The following is a 19,288-nucleotide window of genomic DNA, read 5'->3' on the forward strand; positions in this document are numbered from 1 at the left end:
AGACTGCGACCTTAACTTTGACCACCATGTGTTTACTGTAGTAAGGAAGGTTTTCTACATAGTGCACCTGATTAGCAAAAGCATCACCTCTAGAGCCAAGGAGGTTATAACCCCTCTATACTTGTAACTAATCAGGCCCATAATTGAGTATTACGCTCCTTTTGGCATGCACCGTACAAGGCACTTGCAGAAACTGGAGAGACCTCAGAGGTTTCTAACTTGGAAGATCAAGGGACTGCAGCATGTGTCTTACACAAACCGACTAAAGTCCCTGTCACTTTACTCAGTATCATATAGACTTCTTAGAGGAGACTTATGCCTGGCCTACAGAGCAATCTCCAACCTAAACCTAACGAATTTGCTGCACTTCTGTAAATCAAACAGGTCTAGAGCTAAAAATAAGGGTATAGGCGATAGAATAGAGTATTAACATTAGAAAAATTTATTGCAAGCGCTTTTGTCCAAACCTTATTGTTGAACTTCCTCAGACAATAATGTCAAAAGTGCTTACAGGTTTTAAATAAGGCTCCAAAAAAAAAATCACGATTATAACAATCGGCATCTTAAAGTTATAGTAACAAAATATAAGCGAATTACACATATAGAAATATTACATATACAAATATGTGTAGAAGAAATACATATGTAAATAAACATATATAAAAAAGAAACACATATAAAAAAAATGTGTTGATTAAAAAGACTTAAAGGGAACAACTAAATTCATTTCAGGCACTCAACTTCATCTCTTCAAGGCCTTCATTTTAAGCACACATTGACTAGAACAAGAATCATTCAGACCTGGGAAATTATAGGCATTTAATCTAACTTGCTACAATAATTCATTTTCCTCAAATTTAAGAGCCCAGGGACCACCTCTCTCATTTTTAACCACTTGGTCAATAATTTTAAATTTAAACCAATGGCCTGGGTTGGTGGAAATGTGTTTAGCCAAAGCATTATGCAAGTTACTTTTATTAATATTATAAAGATGTTCATACAAACGCTCTCTAAATTTATGCTCTGTTTTTCTTATGTGAAAACCATCACAGATGTGACACATAGCTAAATATGTAACCCCTTTTGAAATATAGTTGAATCTACTCTTAATATTGTACTTCCTACCTCTAGAGCTATCTATTCCGGGGGCCTAAATATGGCCTGTGACTTAAATAGGAGATGCTGGAGGAATAGATTTGTCTCCCGGTGACTGCTGCATCTTTGGAATAGGCTGCCAATTCATGTAAAATAGAGCACCTCTATAACACTGTTCAAAAGGAACCTGGATGAGTGGATGGGGCACTGTAAATTTTTACCAGGAATAGCACCCACAACCCTCCTGGACATGGGCAGTCATTACTAAATACAGTCCTGTGTATTGACTAGAGTATCTATGGTATTACATTGGGATGAAACAGCTAGACCCGAAAGCACCTCTGGGTCGATAGCCTAGTAACCTCCTATGATCCTGAGACTAGACTCTTATCCTTGATGGAAGTGTGCACAGCAAGTCTCTCTGCATGTCTTTCGTGGGTTTTCATGACAGATCATTCAATTCAGCATGGACTGCAATCATGTCATAGTCATAGTTACTGGAGTAGAAGGCCCTGAAGACCCTTGATATGTCAGCAATCCTGGCTCCTGAGAATCAGCAAAGTATAATACTGAACTTATTCGACTTAGTGGGGATGAAGACAATGTGTTCAACAATGGAGTCAACAATTCCTAGGATGTTTCCAGAAACCAATTTATTCTTATTAGACTCTGGTATGTTATGTTGTTGGTGACTTGTTAATGAAAGGGTGCATGTAGAAAATGTATTGGGGAGCTATTGCTGCCTACTGTTCCAGGAGGATTTGGTAGTGATTTTTTTCACTAGCAGCTTAGTGTTGTTAATATGAGGATGTTCCATTTGTGTGGGTCGACTTAAAACTATGCAAAGATCACTGCATACATTAGACGTTGAGAGGAGTGCTGTTCCCAACGTAGCTATGTGTTTGCACCCCTCACAGACATAATCTGTTAGGTTAAGCAAGATCATTGTCAGACAGCATGAGCAGTCCTTACACTGCTGTTGAAAGCCAAGCACTAGAAGGCTAGCAATAGAGGGGGGGGGATTGGCTGTCTCTCCATGCTGTCCAGTGATATTTTATTTTTATAGGAACTTGGGGGGAGGTGAAGGGAAGGAATATACACAGTCAGACGGGAGTACTACGCCACGTAGATCCTCTTCCTTTAGGCACTGTATCAGGAAATGTTGCCTTCATTGTCCTATTGGCTTTCTGTTCAAAATCTGGCATGATGAATTGTGTCATTGCAAGCTTACACTCCTCTGCCATATTTAACAGGATGATAAAGAAGGACTCCTAGGCAAATCTTGATTTTAAGGTTGTAAGGACATTCAAAAGAGGACACATCCCATCTTTGGTGTCCTCCACCAGGCCATGTATCAAAACAGCAGCCTGCAGATGGAGTCCCTGGTGGGGCAAGTCCCATCTGTAATTCCCATCCACGAGCTAGCAGCTCAGCGGCAATTTCCCATGTGATAACAAGCAGTACCCCCTCCCCCACTGCTGAGTTCCTCTTCCATATTTTTTTTCTTTTGGGGGTGGGGAGTAGAAACAGCACACTCATAGTAGGCAAGTGGTACGCAACTACAGTCCTTGTGATTTTAAGTTCCTGTAAATATTAAGACTCTTGCCAACTGCTGTAGTACTCTGGATAAATCTTACAACCTGAGTGCTATGGATTACTGTCAATTAGCTCCAATCCATGAATTGACTAGAAATCCACCTCCAAATGCTAAATCCCACAGTTTAAAAAGAGATGATTCTTTCCCCTTAAAGCATGCTGTAGCCCCCTGACATAAGAGGCAGGCATGAACTTGCAATGCAAATAAGCTCAACATTACTGATGTTGATAGGTAGACATCCTTGATTAGCATATTCAGCCAACTTATTTAAACACAAGGATTGTTAATATGTTGCTTGTCAACATAACAGAAAAAACTCTTAATTGTCTCTACCTGGCAAATTTAATTGAGCCAGATCATCTTTACAATAGCAGCCCAAGGGGGAAAAGCCCCATAATCATGTAAAGCAGAAGGACCACACTGAAAATTCTAGTCGAAAGAAATTTAAATGTATATGTATGTACGTATATATATATATATATATATATATATATATATATATATATATATATATATGTGTGTGTGTGTGTGTGTGTGTGTGTGTGTGTGTGGCTTCCCTTGAGTTGAACAAATGTCAGTTTGGTCACTAAGTGAGTGGTGTGGTGCTTAATATTGGACAGACGTATAGCTGAGCATGCAAAATGTCGGGAGGCTGTTTTGTTGTGAAAGCTGACTAGGATTGGAGGGGTGAGAGTGTGTGTGTGTGTGTGTGTGTGTGTGTGTGTGTGTGTGTGTGTGTGTGTGTGTGTGGCTTCCCTTGAGTTGAATGAGTGTCAGTTTGGTCACTAAGTGAGAGGTGTGGTGGTTAATATTGAACAGATGTATAGCTGAGCATGCAAAATGTCGAGAGGCTGTTTCATTGTGAAAGGTGACTAGGATTGGAGGGGTGAGAGTGTTTGTGCATGTGTGTGTGTGTAGTACTCAAGGTTAGGGTCAGGGATACATGGAGGGATAGGTTTTATATCTTTATGTGTGAGTTTATGTATTTTAGGGTTAGGGACAGTGTTAGGTAAGGAGGTAGATCTAGTGATGTTTGTGTGTGTTTGTGTGTCTGAGTGTGTCTTGTGTGGTGGTAGTGTTACAATTTCCAAATGCCTAAGTATAACATAGGTTCAAAGGGTCATATGTTATCTGCCCCTGTGGGACATTTTAAGCCAAGCCAAATTTCCCTTTTGGTGCTTGAATTAGTGTCCTTACCCATTCTATGGTCAATATTTACATCTTACCCATAATGAGATTGAATGGGATCATACCATAGATAATTTGAGGGGACCCATGTGTGGGATAAAGTACTGGAAGCTGCCTCTGTCCATTAGTAGCACAGGGGGCAGTCCGGAAGTAAATTTCTATTTCCCATCCATAGATACAAGTTGCACTTGAATATGGACAGAGATGAGCTTTGTTTTGTTTTACCTGTATGGGGAGTATGTTACAAAGCAGCAGTATCCCCTGAAAGATATATCTGTCCCTGTAAACCATTCTTTTGATGTTGCAAAAGATGTTTAGAGCCCTAGACCAAGTATTTATGAGGCAATTTAACTTGTTGATGTGCAGTAAATCCATTAGTATTGGGTTGGGGATTTCCTTGATTGCCAGAAACAGGTCTGGTTTGGGGGATGCCTTGTATGCCAGAAACAGGTCACCTCTTAGCAGTAGTAACAGGGCTTTGAGTCAGTCCATGTAGAACATTGGCCTTGTAATCTTTTAGTAAGGTATCTCTGTCTGTGGGCTTTACAGTTGTTGCATACATCTGGACAGATACATGCCAAAGGGGGCATTATACTCGATTGACCTAATGAGGTCTGAGTAAAAAGGGGCCATGACATCCCTAGAACTAAACATAATCCATTTGTTTATTTTCTGTGCCTTATAGAAGGCCTTTCTTACGACAATGGACATATGTTCATCTGAAAGTTAGGTGGCTGTCCACATAAGTCCTCAAATCCTGAATTACTGGGTCAACTCTTAGGGGTGTATTGTCAATGTGGTAGTTCCCCAGGGAAGGTGACTTTTTTTTAGCATTTAAGTCCATGGTTTTGGCATCAGTTATTTATTAGGGACAAACGTTCCTACATTTGGGGATTCAATAATTGCTACTAGCTTACAGTCATCTGCAAACTTAGTTAACCAGAGCCCTTTGGCATTGACTTTTTTTCTTTACAGAAGTAGATGCCAAACAGGAGAGGTCTCAGCAGAGAACCCTGGAGGACCCCATTGGTGGCTCTTCTCTTTGTGGAGGGAACTTCCCCTAATTTGATTTGCACATCCTATCTTTAAGGCAGTTGGCAATCCAGTGGGTGGCATAGGGGTTTATTTTCAGATTATTTAGCTTTTCTACTATACCTAAGTGGGTATTGTGTCAAAAGCTTTGGCCAGGTTGAGGTAAGTGATGTGTACCATTTTATCTTCATCCATTGCTATAGTGACCTTTCTGAAAAAGTCCACCAGGATGAATAAGCTTGACCTGAACTTGATAAATCCAAACTGAGACAAGTCCTAGTGTTTGGAAGTTCCCTGTGACCTAACTGATTAGTTCTATGATGTCTTTCCATGATGTTGCATATGAAGCTGGTCAGGCTTATTAGTCTGTAACTGTCTGGGTCTGCTGAAGGTCCTCCCTTATGCAGGGGAATGATTCTAGCTCATTCACTTGGTAGAAAACCCATGTGGAGACTGAAGCTGAACGGTACTGTTTAGGGGTGGCTAAATCATGCTTCATGGTATTTAAGAGGCATGCAGGGATATTGCCAGGACCCACTGATGCAGTATTTCTAATTTCTGATAGTGCTTTTAGGACTTGGTCTTGTGTAATAGCTGGAGGTAAAACATTTTCAGGTATATCTTGAGGGACAGTCAGTGGAGAGAGCTGCATAAAGTTAGAGCTGAATTTGTTGGCCAGTATGTTCCCTATATTTTCATCATCAGTGTAGGTAACATTGTTCAGAATCAGCTCAGTGCATTGCTGATTTCTGCTTTTGAGATTACGAATATAACTAAAAAATGCCTTGTGCTTGTCTTTGGCTCAAATAGCTATTTTACCCTGAAACTTGGTTTCGTGGGTTTTGTTAAGCCCTTGAGTTGTTTGTTTATTTTAGTTAAGAGGGATCTATCATTCTGAGAATTATTCTTTCTTTTGTTAAAATTCTCTTCCTTTTATTGTTAAACTTGTTATTATGATGTCTCAAGAAACATGAAACACACATGAGACTACGGAGTCCTATCCGGTTAGTGATTGTGCATAGACTAAGGCTGGTAATATGGATTAATCTCAGTTCTGTAAGTCTTTTTGTAAATATTGTGTACATTATATTGCATTATACTGACCACAAATGGGGAGTCAAAGTTTGTTTTGGAACTGTATTAAAGTTATTATAAAAATATAGGCAGAACTTCCAAGATGGCTGCATAATGAATAACAGCTTAATTCTAGCTCTCCCAGTGTGAAAACACAAACTTAGCAGAGAACGTCAATGGACCTAAATTTCTCAGTAAATTTCAGTAACTGGCTAGTAAGTACATTGTCTTAATGCCAAGAAAAAAGAAATACAAAAGACCGGAAGGAAAATCAGCTACAAAAGGTGATGAAGAAACACTGACTGGGAAAGTACTGCAGCTGTTCAGCAAAAAGCAGTGCAAGGTTCAGACATGACTTTCAGTAACCTAGAGGACTGTATAAGACAACTGCACACAGGCCTGGTTAAACTAAATGAAACACTGACGGGGTATATCAACTCAAACAACAAAAGGCTGGAAAAAATGGAAGAAGCTTTAAACAGATATTCAGATAAGGTAATACAACTGCAAAACTCAGAGGCTGAAATTAAAAGGCTGGCTGAATATGAGACTTCACAAGAAGAGAGACAGAGTATGTAGGGAAAACCTGAGATTTTCTGCTGTATCAGAGAAGCTGGAAAGAACAGGCTGTATTCATTTTATGAAAGTACAAATAAGCAACTGGACTGGTATTCCATAACTGGAATTGTTAATTGAAAGGGAACATCATGTGTGTGCTCCAAACCTGGCTATGAGAAAGCAACCTAGACCTTTAATAGTAAAGATGCAATCTTACTAGAGGAAGGAGTTGATTCTGACAAAACCGTGGCAGAAGGACAAAGTACTAAAAGTGTGAGACAGCAGAGGTTTTGTGGAGAATGACTACTCATTGTACAGCAGGCAGAAGAGGAGTAAATTTATTCCATTATTATTCGGAGAATGTCAAGAAGCAGGCATGATATTAAAACTGCTGTACCCAGCTGTCATCAAAATATTTTTCCCTGGAGGGACAAAATCATTTTTTGATGACGTACATGCTAAAAAAGAAATACAAAAGTTTGTCCAACAAAAAGTGAGCTGTGAAACAAAAGGAGATTCTGCTTCTTGTTCTTCTGGTAATAATGAACACAGGGAGAGCGTGCCAGTGAAACCTTTTCTAATGTTTCAAAGGAAAATGCTTGAGAGAAGGAAAAAGGTACAAGAGTTGACTAGAAGAATCCAGAGTGCATTGGAAATGAAGCAGAGACAGGATTTGGGAGATGAAGATAAACACGAATAAAATCAGTAACTTGGAAATTGATAACTGTGGGATTACAAAGCAATAATTATATTTGTAAAACATGACAGAACAAGAAAATCTGGAAATATTGGACGTTCTTGGACTTTGTTAAACCTGTAGGGGACTTTAAAGCATGTGCTTTACTTCATGTCATTAATGTTCAGAGAATAAAATCAGTAATTTGAAAATTGACAAATGTGGAATTGGAAAGCAATAATTCTATTTGTGAAACATGACAGAACAAGAAAATCTGGAAATATTGGACTTTGTTAAACTTGTAAGGGACTCTAAAGCATATGCCATACTTCATGTCATTAATGTCAGAAAAATACTCAGTAGAGGGGAAGAGGAGGGAGACAGTTAACTGTAATTAAAACAAATGTTTTTCTTAATGGTACTATTTTAATAGTGCATGATTTTCTTTGTATGCTATAAAGTAAAGTTTTCTCAGTTATTTTTAAGTGCAATGGGGATACTAATGTAAATAGGTGCTCCTGTTTTTTTTCTTTTTTCTTTCTCCCTTCTTCTCTCTTTCTCCTTGTTCACATGGTAAAAATGCTGAATAAAGGCACCAGTCACTGTAACCAGAAATCAAAAACAGTACCTCTGAGGTACTGTTTTGGATTTCTCTTTGTTCAGTTTTAAGAAATGCAGGCACTACAATGTAAAAAAGAAGAAGAAAATCTGGTTAAAAGAGCATGACAAAAGAAAAAATGCATTTGCTTTTTCTCATTCTTGCAGAGGGAGGCAACTGGGTTAAGGCTGTTAGTTTAATCTATAAACAAGTTTTAAGAGAAAGCAAGTAAATGAAAAAGAATATTGAATATTATAAGGCTTTTTTCTAGTAAACAAATGTATGCTTGACAGTTTTGTATCTGGTTCTCATTTCTCTAGGAGATAATATGATAAAGAGAAATGGCTTGGAGAAAATGTTTTATGAAAGCATTCAAGTATTTTATCAGTTGAGAGAGCTGTAAAGATAAGACAAAGCCAGACAACACTTAGTAGAAGCACAGGCTGTACCATGTGTCTTAGCATGGATAACCTTTCTTTTAGGTTATCTCAAGTCTGTATGTGTGGCTATCAGTTTGGAACATTTGTTCCTATTAGGAAGGTAAAACTCCAATATTTGAAGATTTAAACAGTTTTGTGTGTTATTATTAAGTTAACAGGTTTTAGGTTGGGTATTGAGGGCATTTTTGTTTTTGAGGGCTTTCAATAAAACAAAAAGTTTTGTAAGATGTGACATAGGCTCAAATGAAGATGACAAGAACAACTGTATAAAAGATTAACTTGCCAAACAGTATATGCATGTAACACAAAAGCTGGAACTAGACATTTAACTAAAAGCTATTATACATAAAATGTGGGAATAATAACTTTAAGAAAATTATGCTTTCTGTAATATCTTTAAATGTCAATGGTCTCACAAAATGCAAAAAAGAAAGAGTAGTGAACTATATTAAAATGTAAAGTGCAAATAGCTACTCTAAAGGATACATACTTAGAAAGAACTAAACATGTGAATTTGATAAAGAAAGTTTTGAGGATGGTTATTCACTGGAATACCTGGGGCAAAAGAAAAGAGCAGTACTTATATTAATTGCAAGAGGAGTCCCAGTAGTTATAGAAGATGATAAAAAAGATAATAATGGCACATTTGTAGTGATAAGGGGCTACTGGCAAGGGAGGAGGATTGCACTGGCATGTATTTATATTCCACAGAAAACTGCTATAATGAAGCTTATGAAAATTCTGGAAGTAATCAGGTTTCAGCAAGGAATATTACTTATAGGTGAGGACTGGAATTTGATATGCAATGGTAAATATGTGTCTGGGGGGGTCAGAAGGGAAAATATAACACAGGATGGTAGATTTTTGAAGATATTTATGAAAATATTTTGCATGGAAAATGTGAATTCAGTTGTAGGAGTTGAGTGAATTTGCATATTAATCCCCAAGATACAAAAATTGGGCTAGGCTCGACAGAATTTACATTTCACAGGAACATGTGCATTTAATTGAAGGTCTGGATATGTACCCAATAACTATTTCCGATCATGGGCGAATAATAACTAAAATAAAAACACGGGGTAATGAAATAAAAAATGAGACACTGGTGCTTTCCCATGTATCTGTTGAAAAGATAGGAATTTAAAGAATTGGTATTGGAAATTGTTTAGGAGCTATTAGAGAAGATAGAAATTTCTTCTGGAAATATAGCTAGGGAGTGGGATAAAATTAACATGGAGTTTAAAATAGGGTGGAAATAAAAAAGGGAGATATTATGAAGTAACAATTATGTACAGGGACTGAAATGTTAAAGTATTGCAAAATAGGGGGAATCCCACAGAACAAGAATAGGATCAAATGTAGAATGCTAAACAGAAAATAAGGGATTACCTTGATAATATGCATGAGTTTAGAAAGATTGCTGTTAAGCAACTGTTTTTTGATAATTCTAGAGCACAAACACTTTTAGCACAACTCAGGCAACAGAAAATAGAAAGGGCTGCTGCCAAGCTTAGGGAGCCTATAACAAGGAAGATAACAAGAGATCCTGTAGAGGTATTAGAAATATTTTGGAAATTCTATGAAAGTCTGTAGAAAGCAGAGAAATATGGAAATCAAGAAAAGATACAAATGGAAATGTTTATGGAAGAATTAAATATGCCAAGGTTAGAGGTAGACAAGGCTCATTTACTAACAGAATAGGAGGAGACGCTATAAAAATGGTGATGTATAACCAATCTACAGGAAAGTCCCCTGGAAGAGATGACATTCCTGTGGATGTTTGCAAGCTAGGAGGTGAAAAATGATAAAGATCTGGAAGGTTTTTTTAACAGTATTTTAAGAGGAAGTAGCAACATCCTGGAAGAAAACAGTGGTAGCTGTAAAACCTAAAGACGGTAAAGATCCATCAGATCCAGCTTCATCCAGGCCCATTTCAATCCTAAACCATGATTATACAGTGTTTGTCTATAATGGCAAAAGTGATGCCAAAATTGATAGATGTGGATCAGTGTGGTTTTGTGGAGGGGAGACAACCATTTCACAACATTAACAGAGAGATCTAGAGGGGAGCAGAATGTAAGAAAATACCACTGTTGTTGGTGGGTCTTGATGCAGAGAAAGCATTTGACAGAGTAAGCTGGGACTTTATGAGCAGGGCAATGGAAGCATTTGCATTCCCTGATACAATTATAAGGTTGCTTAGGATATTTGAGGGATTGGAGGTGAAAATTAAAGTGGGTGGGGTCTTCTATGAAAATTTTTGCTTGAAAAGAGGAACCAGGCAGGGCTATCCTCTCTCCTCTTGATTATCTGAATTATAATTAGAACCGCTGGCAAAGAAAATAAGGGACATAGAAATCCGAGGATATAATTGGTATGGTAGTCAAGAAAAGGAGTCTCTATTTGCTGATGATATTATTTTATACCTGACAAACCCAGAAAGGGACATCACAATGTTTTGGAACATTTTGAGACAGTTTCAAATCTTATTGGGATACAAAATGAATAAAGCTAAAACAAAGGCTATAGTGGTAAATGATGTACCTACACAAGAATTGGTTCAGCAACATCCATTTTTATGGGGAGATGATAAAATGAGGAACTCAGGAGTATGAATGAAAAATGATTCCAGTGTAGTAGCTAAAGATATGTGGGAAGAGACTAAACAAAAGATAATACAAAAACTGAGAAAATGGAAGCTTTGTTATATGGATATCAAAAGTAAGACGCAAGCAGTTAGAATGTTTTTAGTCCCTTTAGTCTTATACACAGGTCAGGCATATTTTTATGAACCAGAGGTCAAGTTGTAGATAGCAATTAACAAAGAGCTGAAGGATTTTCTGGCAGGGGAAGATGGCAACAGTCAAGTGTGATTAGCTAATTCTTCCAATAGGACAAGGCAGATTGCAATTACTCAATTTGTAGGGGTATTTAAGAGCAACGCAGTTAAGGCTCCTATACACAGCACAAACAGAAAACTATAATTGAAAAGTGGAAAGGGATCATGATGAAACAGGGGAGAAGCTCAAGAAACAAGGAGAGACTGGGATATTGGATGCAGATGTTTAAGGAGAATAACAATAATCATACAGAATATTATACTGATAAAGTAGTTGAGAGTATTCTAAGAACTAAGCCAACATGGGAATGAAGAAAGAAGATTCTGCCTATAGGGATGACTGCAATTAGGGATACAGACAATAGGCAAGAGGGGGTTGGAATTTATTGGAGAAAACTGGCAAAGGAACCAAGGTATCAGGAGAAAATAACTAGAGAGGGAAAAATGATAGAATGGGAAGACACCAAGAATGTATTTGCACTGCAGGTTAGAGATTGCCTTCCCTATCAATGATTGATACCAGAGTACAGGCAAAGAGAAAGAAAGGGAGGGGGCCTAAACAAAAGACCAGCACTGGTAGAGTTTTTAGTAGAATCTAGAACAGAAGCTGCCATCAAAAAAGGAATAATCAGTAGAACTTATAAAATATTGCATGATAACTAAAATAATCAATCAGAGGAGGTTAGAAAGGATTGGGGAAAGAGATTGGATAAGCAATTCTCAATGAAACAATGGGGGGATATTTGTATGTATGTCTCCTAAATATTCAACAAAATCTAGAAGATTTAGGATCTTTGCTTGGACGTGTTTACATATGTATTTTTATACCCCAAGTAGACTCCAAAGAATATTTCCTCAGGTAGATAGCAAATGTTGAGATGTGATGGAGAAGAAAGCGGTAACTGGGAATATATTTTCTGTGAATGTAATGAGTTGGCAGACTTTAAAGATTCCCTGTAGACTGCTTTATTAGAGATACTTGGTGAGCAAACTGGTATAACTAAGGACATTCATTTTTTGAGCTATGATACAGATGTCTAATTACGGTGGCAGCCAAAAAAGCAGTTACTAGAAAATGGAAATCATAGTCTAAACCAACTGTACTAGAAGCAACAAATATAGTAACATAGATAAAACAACAAGAATTATGATCTTTGGAAAAGGGTAAGAGCAAATTATATAAGAAAAAAATGGGAATTGTGGGACCACTGCATGCAGAGGAGGAATGATGCTTAAAAGAGGGCAAGAACTGAATGAGCTATGTAATGTTTGACTGACAATGACTGGATAGATTATAAGTGATGTATAATGTTTATAACTACAACTGTCCAAGGATGATTTGTTTTCATTTATATAAATGTAAGCTTGCCTATGTTGTGTGATAATTTAATAAAGATGTTTCTTGTGTAAAAATGTAGCTACAGATGCAATACATACATTTTCTAATATAATATAAATATTGCTATAATATCAGTCTTTATTTTATGCTGAGCACTTTGCATTCACCATGGATTAAAAGGGCCTGACTGCATTTTTCCAAGCCATTCTTATTGAGCAGGTCTTTACATAAAGACAAATCCTGACCACCAGATGGCGATATTCCTTCACAGTAAGGCAGTAGTGTTCGTCCTTTAGCATAGAAAGTTGGAAGACTGATTTGTTTTTTCTCACGGTCACTGTTAATGCATTTGATACCTCTCAACCTGTTAGTGCAAAAAATCTGGACAAAGCCAGAAAGAATGGGAGGACAAAGGCCCAAAAAGTAGGGACATAATTTAAATATTGTTCCTATAAACTTAGAAAGTTGCTAGAATAAAAGGTTTTGCATTATTACATATTTTCTGAAAGATATAAAGTCTGAAACTCAAATGTTTGTCTTTATTTAGTATTATTTAGTGACTTCAATATTCAATAATTTACCATAAAACCACAAATTTTATGAGGAACAGATAAAAAATATGAGGCAAAAATCTGGACATTCTGCGAAAATCTGTACAGTTGAGAGGTATAGTTGCTACAACTGGTTTATTGTCTGTAGATTTGTTGTGTCTGAGGATACATTTTAGAATCTGCACATAGTTTATAAATGTGTATGCCTTTACTCCTTCCACATCTTATGTATCTATAAAATGGTTTTGTATTATGCTCAATATCTTTATATAAATTTTCTTCAAAATTTTCTTGTTCTTGTCTCACACTATACTTAGTTTGCCCAGCTTGTTTATTTCAGTTTTCAAATTTGTAGTTTGACCGCTTTTCCATGTCTTATAATTTTTGTCTCTCATCTTAATAAGTCTAGATCCTGATGTTAAACATTTTTTAATTTTTATGTACTCAAACAATTTCTCTTTCAAAATTTTCCACATTCATTTTGCAGTTTTTCCACTGAACGCATCACTCCAATTAGTTTTACATAATGACTGTTTTGCTTCCATATAAGCCGTTTTTGGCTTCTCCCTCTCAGTTATTACATGGGTACGTACACCACTCCTGCTGTTTCCACTCCCACTGTCCCTAGAGAGAAAAAAGCACTTACCAAAAAGCCCTTGCCATTGTCATGGACGCAGTGCTCATTTCAGACAGTAGTGGACAAATCTGCAATGCCATTGTTTGTTTCTCAGACCACTCACTTACCTCTCCAGCTTTTCTGCTGTCATTCTTTCATCCACCATGAACTGGTAGTCAGAAAATGGGACAGACAGACCAACAGACAGTACAGAATGACTATGCCAATTGTCTTTTCCCCCTCTCCATCCCTCCAGCCAATATCTCTACAAATCTGTCTCACAGACTGGTCCTAACCCTCAACATTTGAAAAAAGAGTGTTTGTGACTGCTGGGTGTTAAAAGTGGTGTAGGAGGGTTACAGATGGCACTGGATACATAAACTTCCTTTCAGGAGAATATCTCTCCACCCTGTGAACTACATAGAATATTTTCCTTAGGTTCTTTGATCTTTACTCACCCAAAGCATTATAGAACCAGTGCCTGTAAGTCAATGGACCAAAGGCTTCTACTCCGGAATATTTCTGGTACTTGGAGATCAGTACTAGATCTTTCATTTCTAAATCTATGTAAACGTACCAAAATTGAAAATGTTGACCTCACAAAACTTGTTACCCCTCATTCTTCTTATGAGTTTCATAGTAACATTAGACTTAAAAGATGCTTACTATCACATGCCCATAGTTATGGACTTCAGGAAATATGTAAGCTTCTCTGTTTCTGGGTCACATTATCAGTTCTCTGCATTATGTCTGGATTATTTACAGCTCCAATGGTGTTCAAGAACTACTTTTCTCTAGTCATAGCTTATTGCAGACTAAATTTTATTCACATATTTCCTTATTTAGATGACTTATTTATCTTTGCAGAGTCCTTATCCTAATGTAGAGTCATTAACATGAGTTATGTCTCTCCTGACCAATCTGGGCTTCCAAATAAATATTGCAAAATTCTCCTTGACTTTGTCTAACATGACTATTTTTCTAGGTAGCCTCCTAGATAGTTGACTTGAGAGATGGTGGGTTTCTATATGGAATATTTCCTGCATACAATTCATCATAGACTTCTGCAAGAGAATTTCTCAGGATACTGAGGTTTAAGGTGTCCATGATTCTACTGATTTTCCTGATTTCTCTAGCAATGTTGTACATGTGAAAGATAGTGCAGTTCAGTAAATAAACTTACTGTAACAGTAGTTGTTTGAAAGATCATCCCTGCATTAGCCTTTGCTATATAGTTTATATACTGCATAGGCTATAACAGCCATCCAGCTTCCAAAGCTTCAGGATACCTTCCATGCACCCAAACCATCAGTCAGCTCAAGCTGAGCTGACTAGAAACACAGATTTGGACACAAAGGTTTTCAGAGCTTTCATGCCAAACGAGGGAATGAGGTTAAGCCCTGAGAGGACATTGATAGGAAAAGGAAAAAAATACATATCCATAACTTAGCATAAAAAAACACACAAATGGAGATGGCAGGAGCAGTTACTGCAGAGTGATAATTTGAGCATCTTCTGCTATGGTATGTTTACTTACACAGCTATATTATGTTTTCCATATGGATCACTGCTGCAGAAGCCAAAGCCATATGGGTAGATTATCATACCTTAAAATTATTGGGAGACAGAAAGGGAAGGGTTCAGGAACTCCTGAAGGAGGATTCTAGGAAAGCCTGCCCTAGATCTGGATAAGGAAACTAGTTTATAGTGCTTTGTAAAAGTATGCAGAGAGGACCAAGTTGCTCCTTCTAGAATATTTCTAGAAACCAAATGAATGAGCCTTGACCCAGTCTGGAGTAGTTTTGTTGTGATGGGAATAACTAAAGGTAATAGCCTGAGACAAACGTTTGGAAATAATCTGTTTTGACACAGGTTGTCCCGTCTTTTTACCTTCACAAGAAATGAACAACTGATCAAAAAGTTCTGAAATATTTAGTTTTGTTAAGATAGCAACTAAGAGGTCTATGGACATCCAAGGTATGAAATTTCCTTTCTCCTTCATTCTTAGGTTCAGGAAAGAAAACAGGGACAAGGATAAATTGGCTTAAAGTAAACTCAGATAGCAGTTTAGGTAGAAAAGAAGGATTTGATCTCAAAGAATCCTTGTCTCTGTGCAAGAGGAGATAGGGCTGACCCACCATAAGAGCTTGCAACTCAGACACTGTTCTTGTAGAGGTCAGAGCAACCAGTAAAACTGTATTCCATGCCAAAAACTCAAGTGAGCCAGATGAGCTGGTTCAAATGGAGCAAGTGTTAGCTTCTCCAACAAAAAGTTAAGATACCAAGGAAGAGTCACCAGTTTTCTGGGAGATGTCTTGCACAGAACCCCTTTCAAAAACATTTTAACATGAGATTGCATTGAAAGAGGAGGATCCCTGGGCAGACATGCTGAAATGGCCGACAAACGTACCTTGATAGAGGAGAAAGTCATGCCATAGGATAGCAACTCACACAAATACTGTAAAATGTGAGAAAGTATAGCCCCAAATGAGTACTGGCTGTTTTATTGGCACCAACAAGAAAACCTTTTCCATTTGCTGATGTATGATTTTTTAGCAGCAGCCTTTGTTACCTTCCTTAGTACCTGCTGCACCTCCTCAGATAACAGGTGTCTAAAAGGCATTAGGACCCTATTATCCAAGCATCCGTTTTAAGTTGTTTGGGGTTGGGATGTATGAAGCACCTCTGATGTGTGTAAGTCCAGTTTGCGAGTAAGCTTGTGGTAATTGCCCCTGGCCAAATCCAAAAGAAGGGAGACCCACTGTTGCATGGGTCAGAAGAGAGTCACAACAGTGATCTATGGGGAATCCTTTTGAATCTTCAGAAGTACCATGGAAATCAGCAGAAAGCATGGAAAAAGCAAGCAGGAACATTCCTGTCTAAGGAAAAGAAAAGGCGTTTGTTTTCCAGGCCTTCTTACATGGAGTTCTGGAACAGAATTTTGCCTGTTGATTGTTTAGAGAGGAGGCAAAAGGGTTACCCAAAGAAGTCCCCACAGATAGATCAAATCATGGAAGACCCCCCCCCCGATTCAGGAGATTTTCTCCCCTGGCCTCCACTGAAAATGGGCTCCTACTGAGTCAGACTTTCTCGGTAACTGAATGTCAATCAATAAATAAATAACTATAGTTTCCATTTATGAGAGTCGGTCTTGGTCCTGCTCAGCTTGTTTGCCATACAGTTTTTGTCTGAGGGGATGTAAGATGTCTGTAGAGTGAGATCATGCTGTGAAGCCATATCCCATGCTAACGTGGCTGGTCTGCTAACAGGGGGGTTAAGATCTGGTTTCCTCTTGCTTTTTATGTACCTTATCAATGTGGTATTGTCTGAAAATACTTGAAAAGGTCCTGGGGACCACTGATAATTCAGAGAGCTGACATCTTTATAAGAGCTAACATGGCTTTTATGTTTATGTGTTTTGGTCCATCTTTCTTGTCACAGAGATCCTGTACTTTTATTCACATTGACACTACTCAGAACCAAGCTGGTTCAACCAGCACCCTGGGCCGGTACTACAAACCAGCATCCCACAAAAAAAAAGCTGGTATTACATTAAAGATTAGGATCAGCTGATTGTGTCCCCAACACTTTGCATCCAGGGTAGTTGCCCACCTCTCCCCACCCTAGGTATGCTACTGGCACTGCTCCCAAAGCAAAGTTTGGGAGGCCTGTTGTGGCTGACTGCTTTGCCGGAGGGGAGAATGGGATACCTAGATTCAGAGAAATATGATGTCTCTACCAAGTGATTTTTCTTTTCACAAATCCTATGGCTGGGTTTGGAAAAGACAATGGGTACTGATTCTGGGATCAAAAGAGATTTAGATACCATTGTATCTTTCTTGTGAAGTCTTGCAAGACATATCTTAAGAATTGTGGAAGTAATGGGACCCAAAATCCTGAGGTATTCCCTCATAGTGACAGAAGTCTGAGTTGAAAACCCCTGGAACAGATGTAATTATTGATCTATTTTTTCCTGTGGAAGAAAAGCCCTTTGTACTGAGGTGTCTAGCAGGTACTCCAGAAACACAATCATGTGTGATGGAGTCAAAAAAGACTTTTGAATAGGACTTCCAAGATTGTTGTACACAGATCAGCCGCTTAACTTCAGCTCTCCCAGTGTAAAAAAATAAACTAAGAGATAAGGGCTAGTAATTATGTCAGTTTTAGTAAAACTGGGTTACTGGCTAGTATGTGCACTGCCCAGATGCTAGCAAAGAAGAAACTTAGACAGTCTGAAAGAAAATCAGCTAGAAAAGGTGAAGAGAAAAGACTGGCTGGGAAGAATCCTGCAGCTGTTCAGCAAAAAGCAGTTTTTAATTTTATGAAAGCACAAATAAGCAGCTGGACTGGTATTCTGCACCAGGATTTGTTAACTGAAAGGCATACTCCAAACCTAGCCATGAGAATGCAGCCAAGACATGTATTAGTAAAGAGGCAATCATACCAGCAGAAAGAATTGAGCCTGACAAAACTGTGGCAGAAGGGCAAAAATTGGAGACAGTAGAATGTTTGTGGAGAATTATTATTTACTGTACATCAGGCAGAAGAGAAGTAAAATTGCCATAGCAATCAGTGAATGTCAAGAGATAGGTGTGAGATTCAAGCTACTGTATCCAGCTCTCTTTAGAATATTTTTTCCTCAAGGATCAAAGTAATTTTTTATACAGAACAAGTTAAGGGGGAAATACAAAAGTTTGCCCACCAAAAGTGAGCCATCAAACAGAAAGTGACTGCTTCTCATTTTTCTGATAATAAAGCTTATAGAGAGAGTTTATCAGTGCAACCTTTGTCAATGTTCCAAAGGAAAATGCTCGAAAGACAGCAAAAAAGCACAAGAGTTGACTAGAAGAATTGGGAGTACCTTGGACTTGAACCGGAGTCCAAGGCTGGGAAATGGAGATGAACAAGAAGACCACCAGCAACATTGGAATTAGTGAATACATTTGAGACTATAATGTATCAATCACATTTGTGAAGTAAGGCTTTACAAGAAAAAGTGACTGAGAAAGACTAGACCTTTGTCCAGTTTGTGGGGAGACTGAAAGACATATATCCCACCTCATGTCATTAATGTTTAGAACACTAAAAGGGAAAAAAGCAAATGTAAGAAAAACAATTTTTGTTCTTAATATTTTATAAAGCATTTCATATAAATTGCATGTTATATAGTAAAGTATTTTCAGTGATTGTTCTATGTGATAAAGACACTAAAGATAACACATTCTTTTTTCAGCTTTAGCAAATGTAGGCATTATAATGTAAAAACAGATTAATGGCTGGACAAAATCAAGTTTTAAGTTAATATGCTATAATATTGGACTGTTGGGGTCGGGGATAGGGTGCAAAAGATGTGGTTTTAAAAATAACAGGCAACTGTGAATGTAATGAAAACTTTTCCTTTAGCAAATAAATGTTTCGTCTGACCTGAGAAGTCTACAGCTAAGGCAGCTGTACATTCTGTTCTTATATCTCCATGGAGATAAGCTGACCATAGGTGCAGACAATAAATCTTGAGAGTTTTGGGCATTGTTTGCTGAATGAATCATAAAATTAAAAGCTACAAGGGAAAGCAGCTTAGTGAAAAATAAAGTCTGAAATTATTGGAAGTGAATAAGATGTAGCAGTTTTCAGGGTGCTTAAATAACTTAATGCATTTACTAAAAAACAGTGTACAATTTAGTTTTA

General features: G+C 37.7%; 1 protein-coding gene across 1 annotated transcript in view; it reads right to left on the minus strand.

Moving 5' to 3' along the window:
• The window catches only part of PODNL1 (podocan like 1), a 906,607-nt gene that overhangs the window by 91,419 nt on the left and 795,900 nt on the right, over nt 1-19,288 (minus strand). Inside the window, exon 9 of the mRNA XM_044057733.1 lies at nt 2,736-2,752. Within this exon, the coding sequence (XP_043913668.1) occupies nt 2,736-2,752 (17 nt within the window). The remainder of the gene's footprint in view (nt 1-2,735; nt 2,753-19,288) is intronic.

Source organism: Protopterus annectens, chromosome 15.part0 (assembly GCF_019279795.1).
Source record: "Protopterus annectens isolate FY-2018-M chromosome 15.part0, PAN1.0, whole genome shotgun sequence".
Classification (NCBI taxonomy): Eukaryota; Metazoa; Chordata; order Ceratodontiformes; family Protopteridae; genus Protopterus; species Protopterus annectens.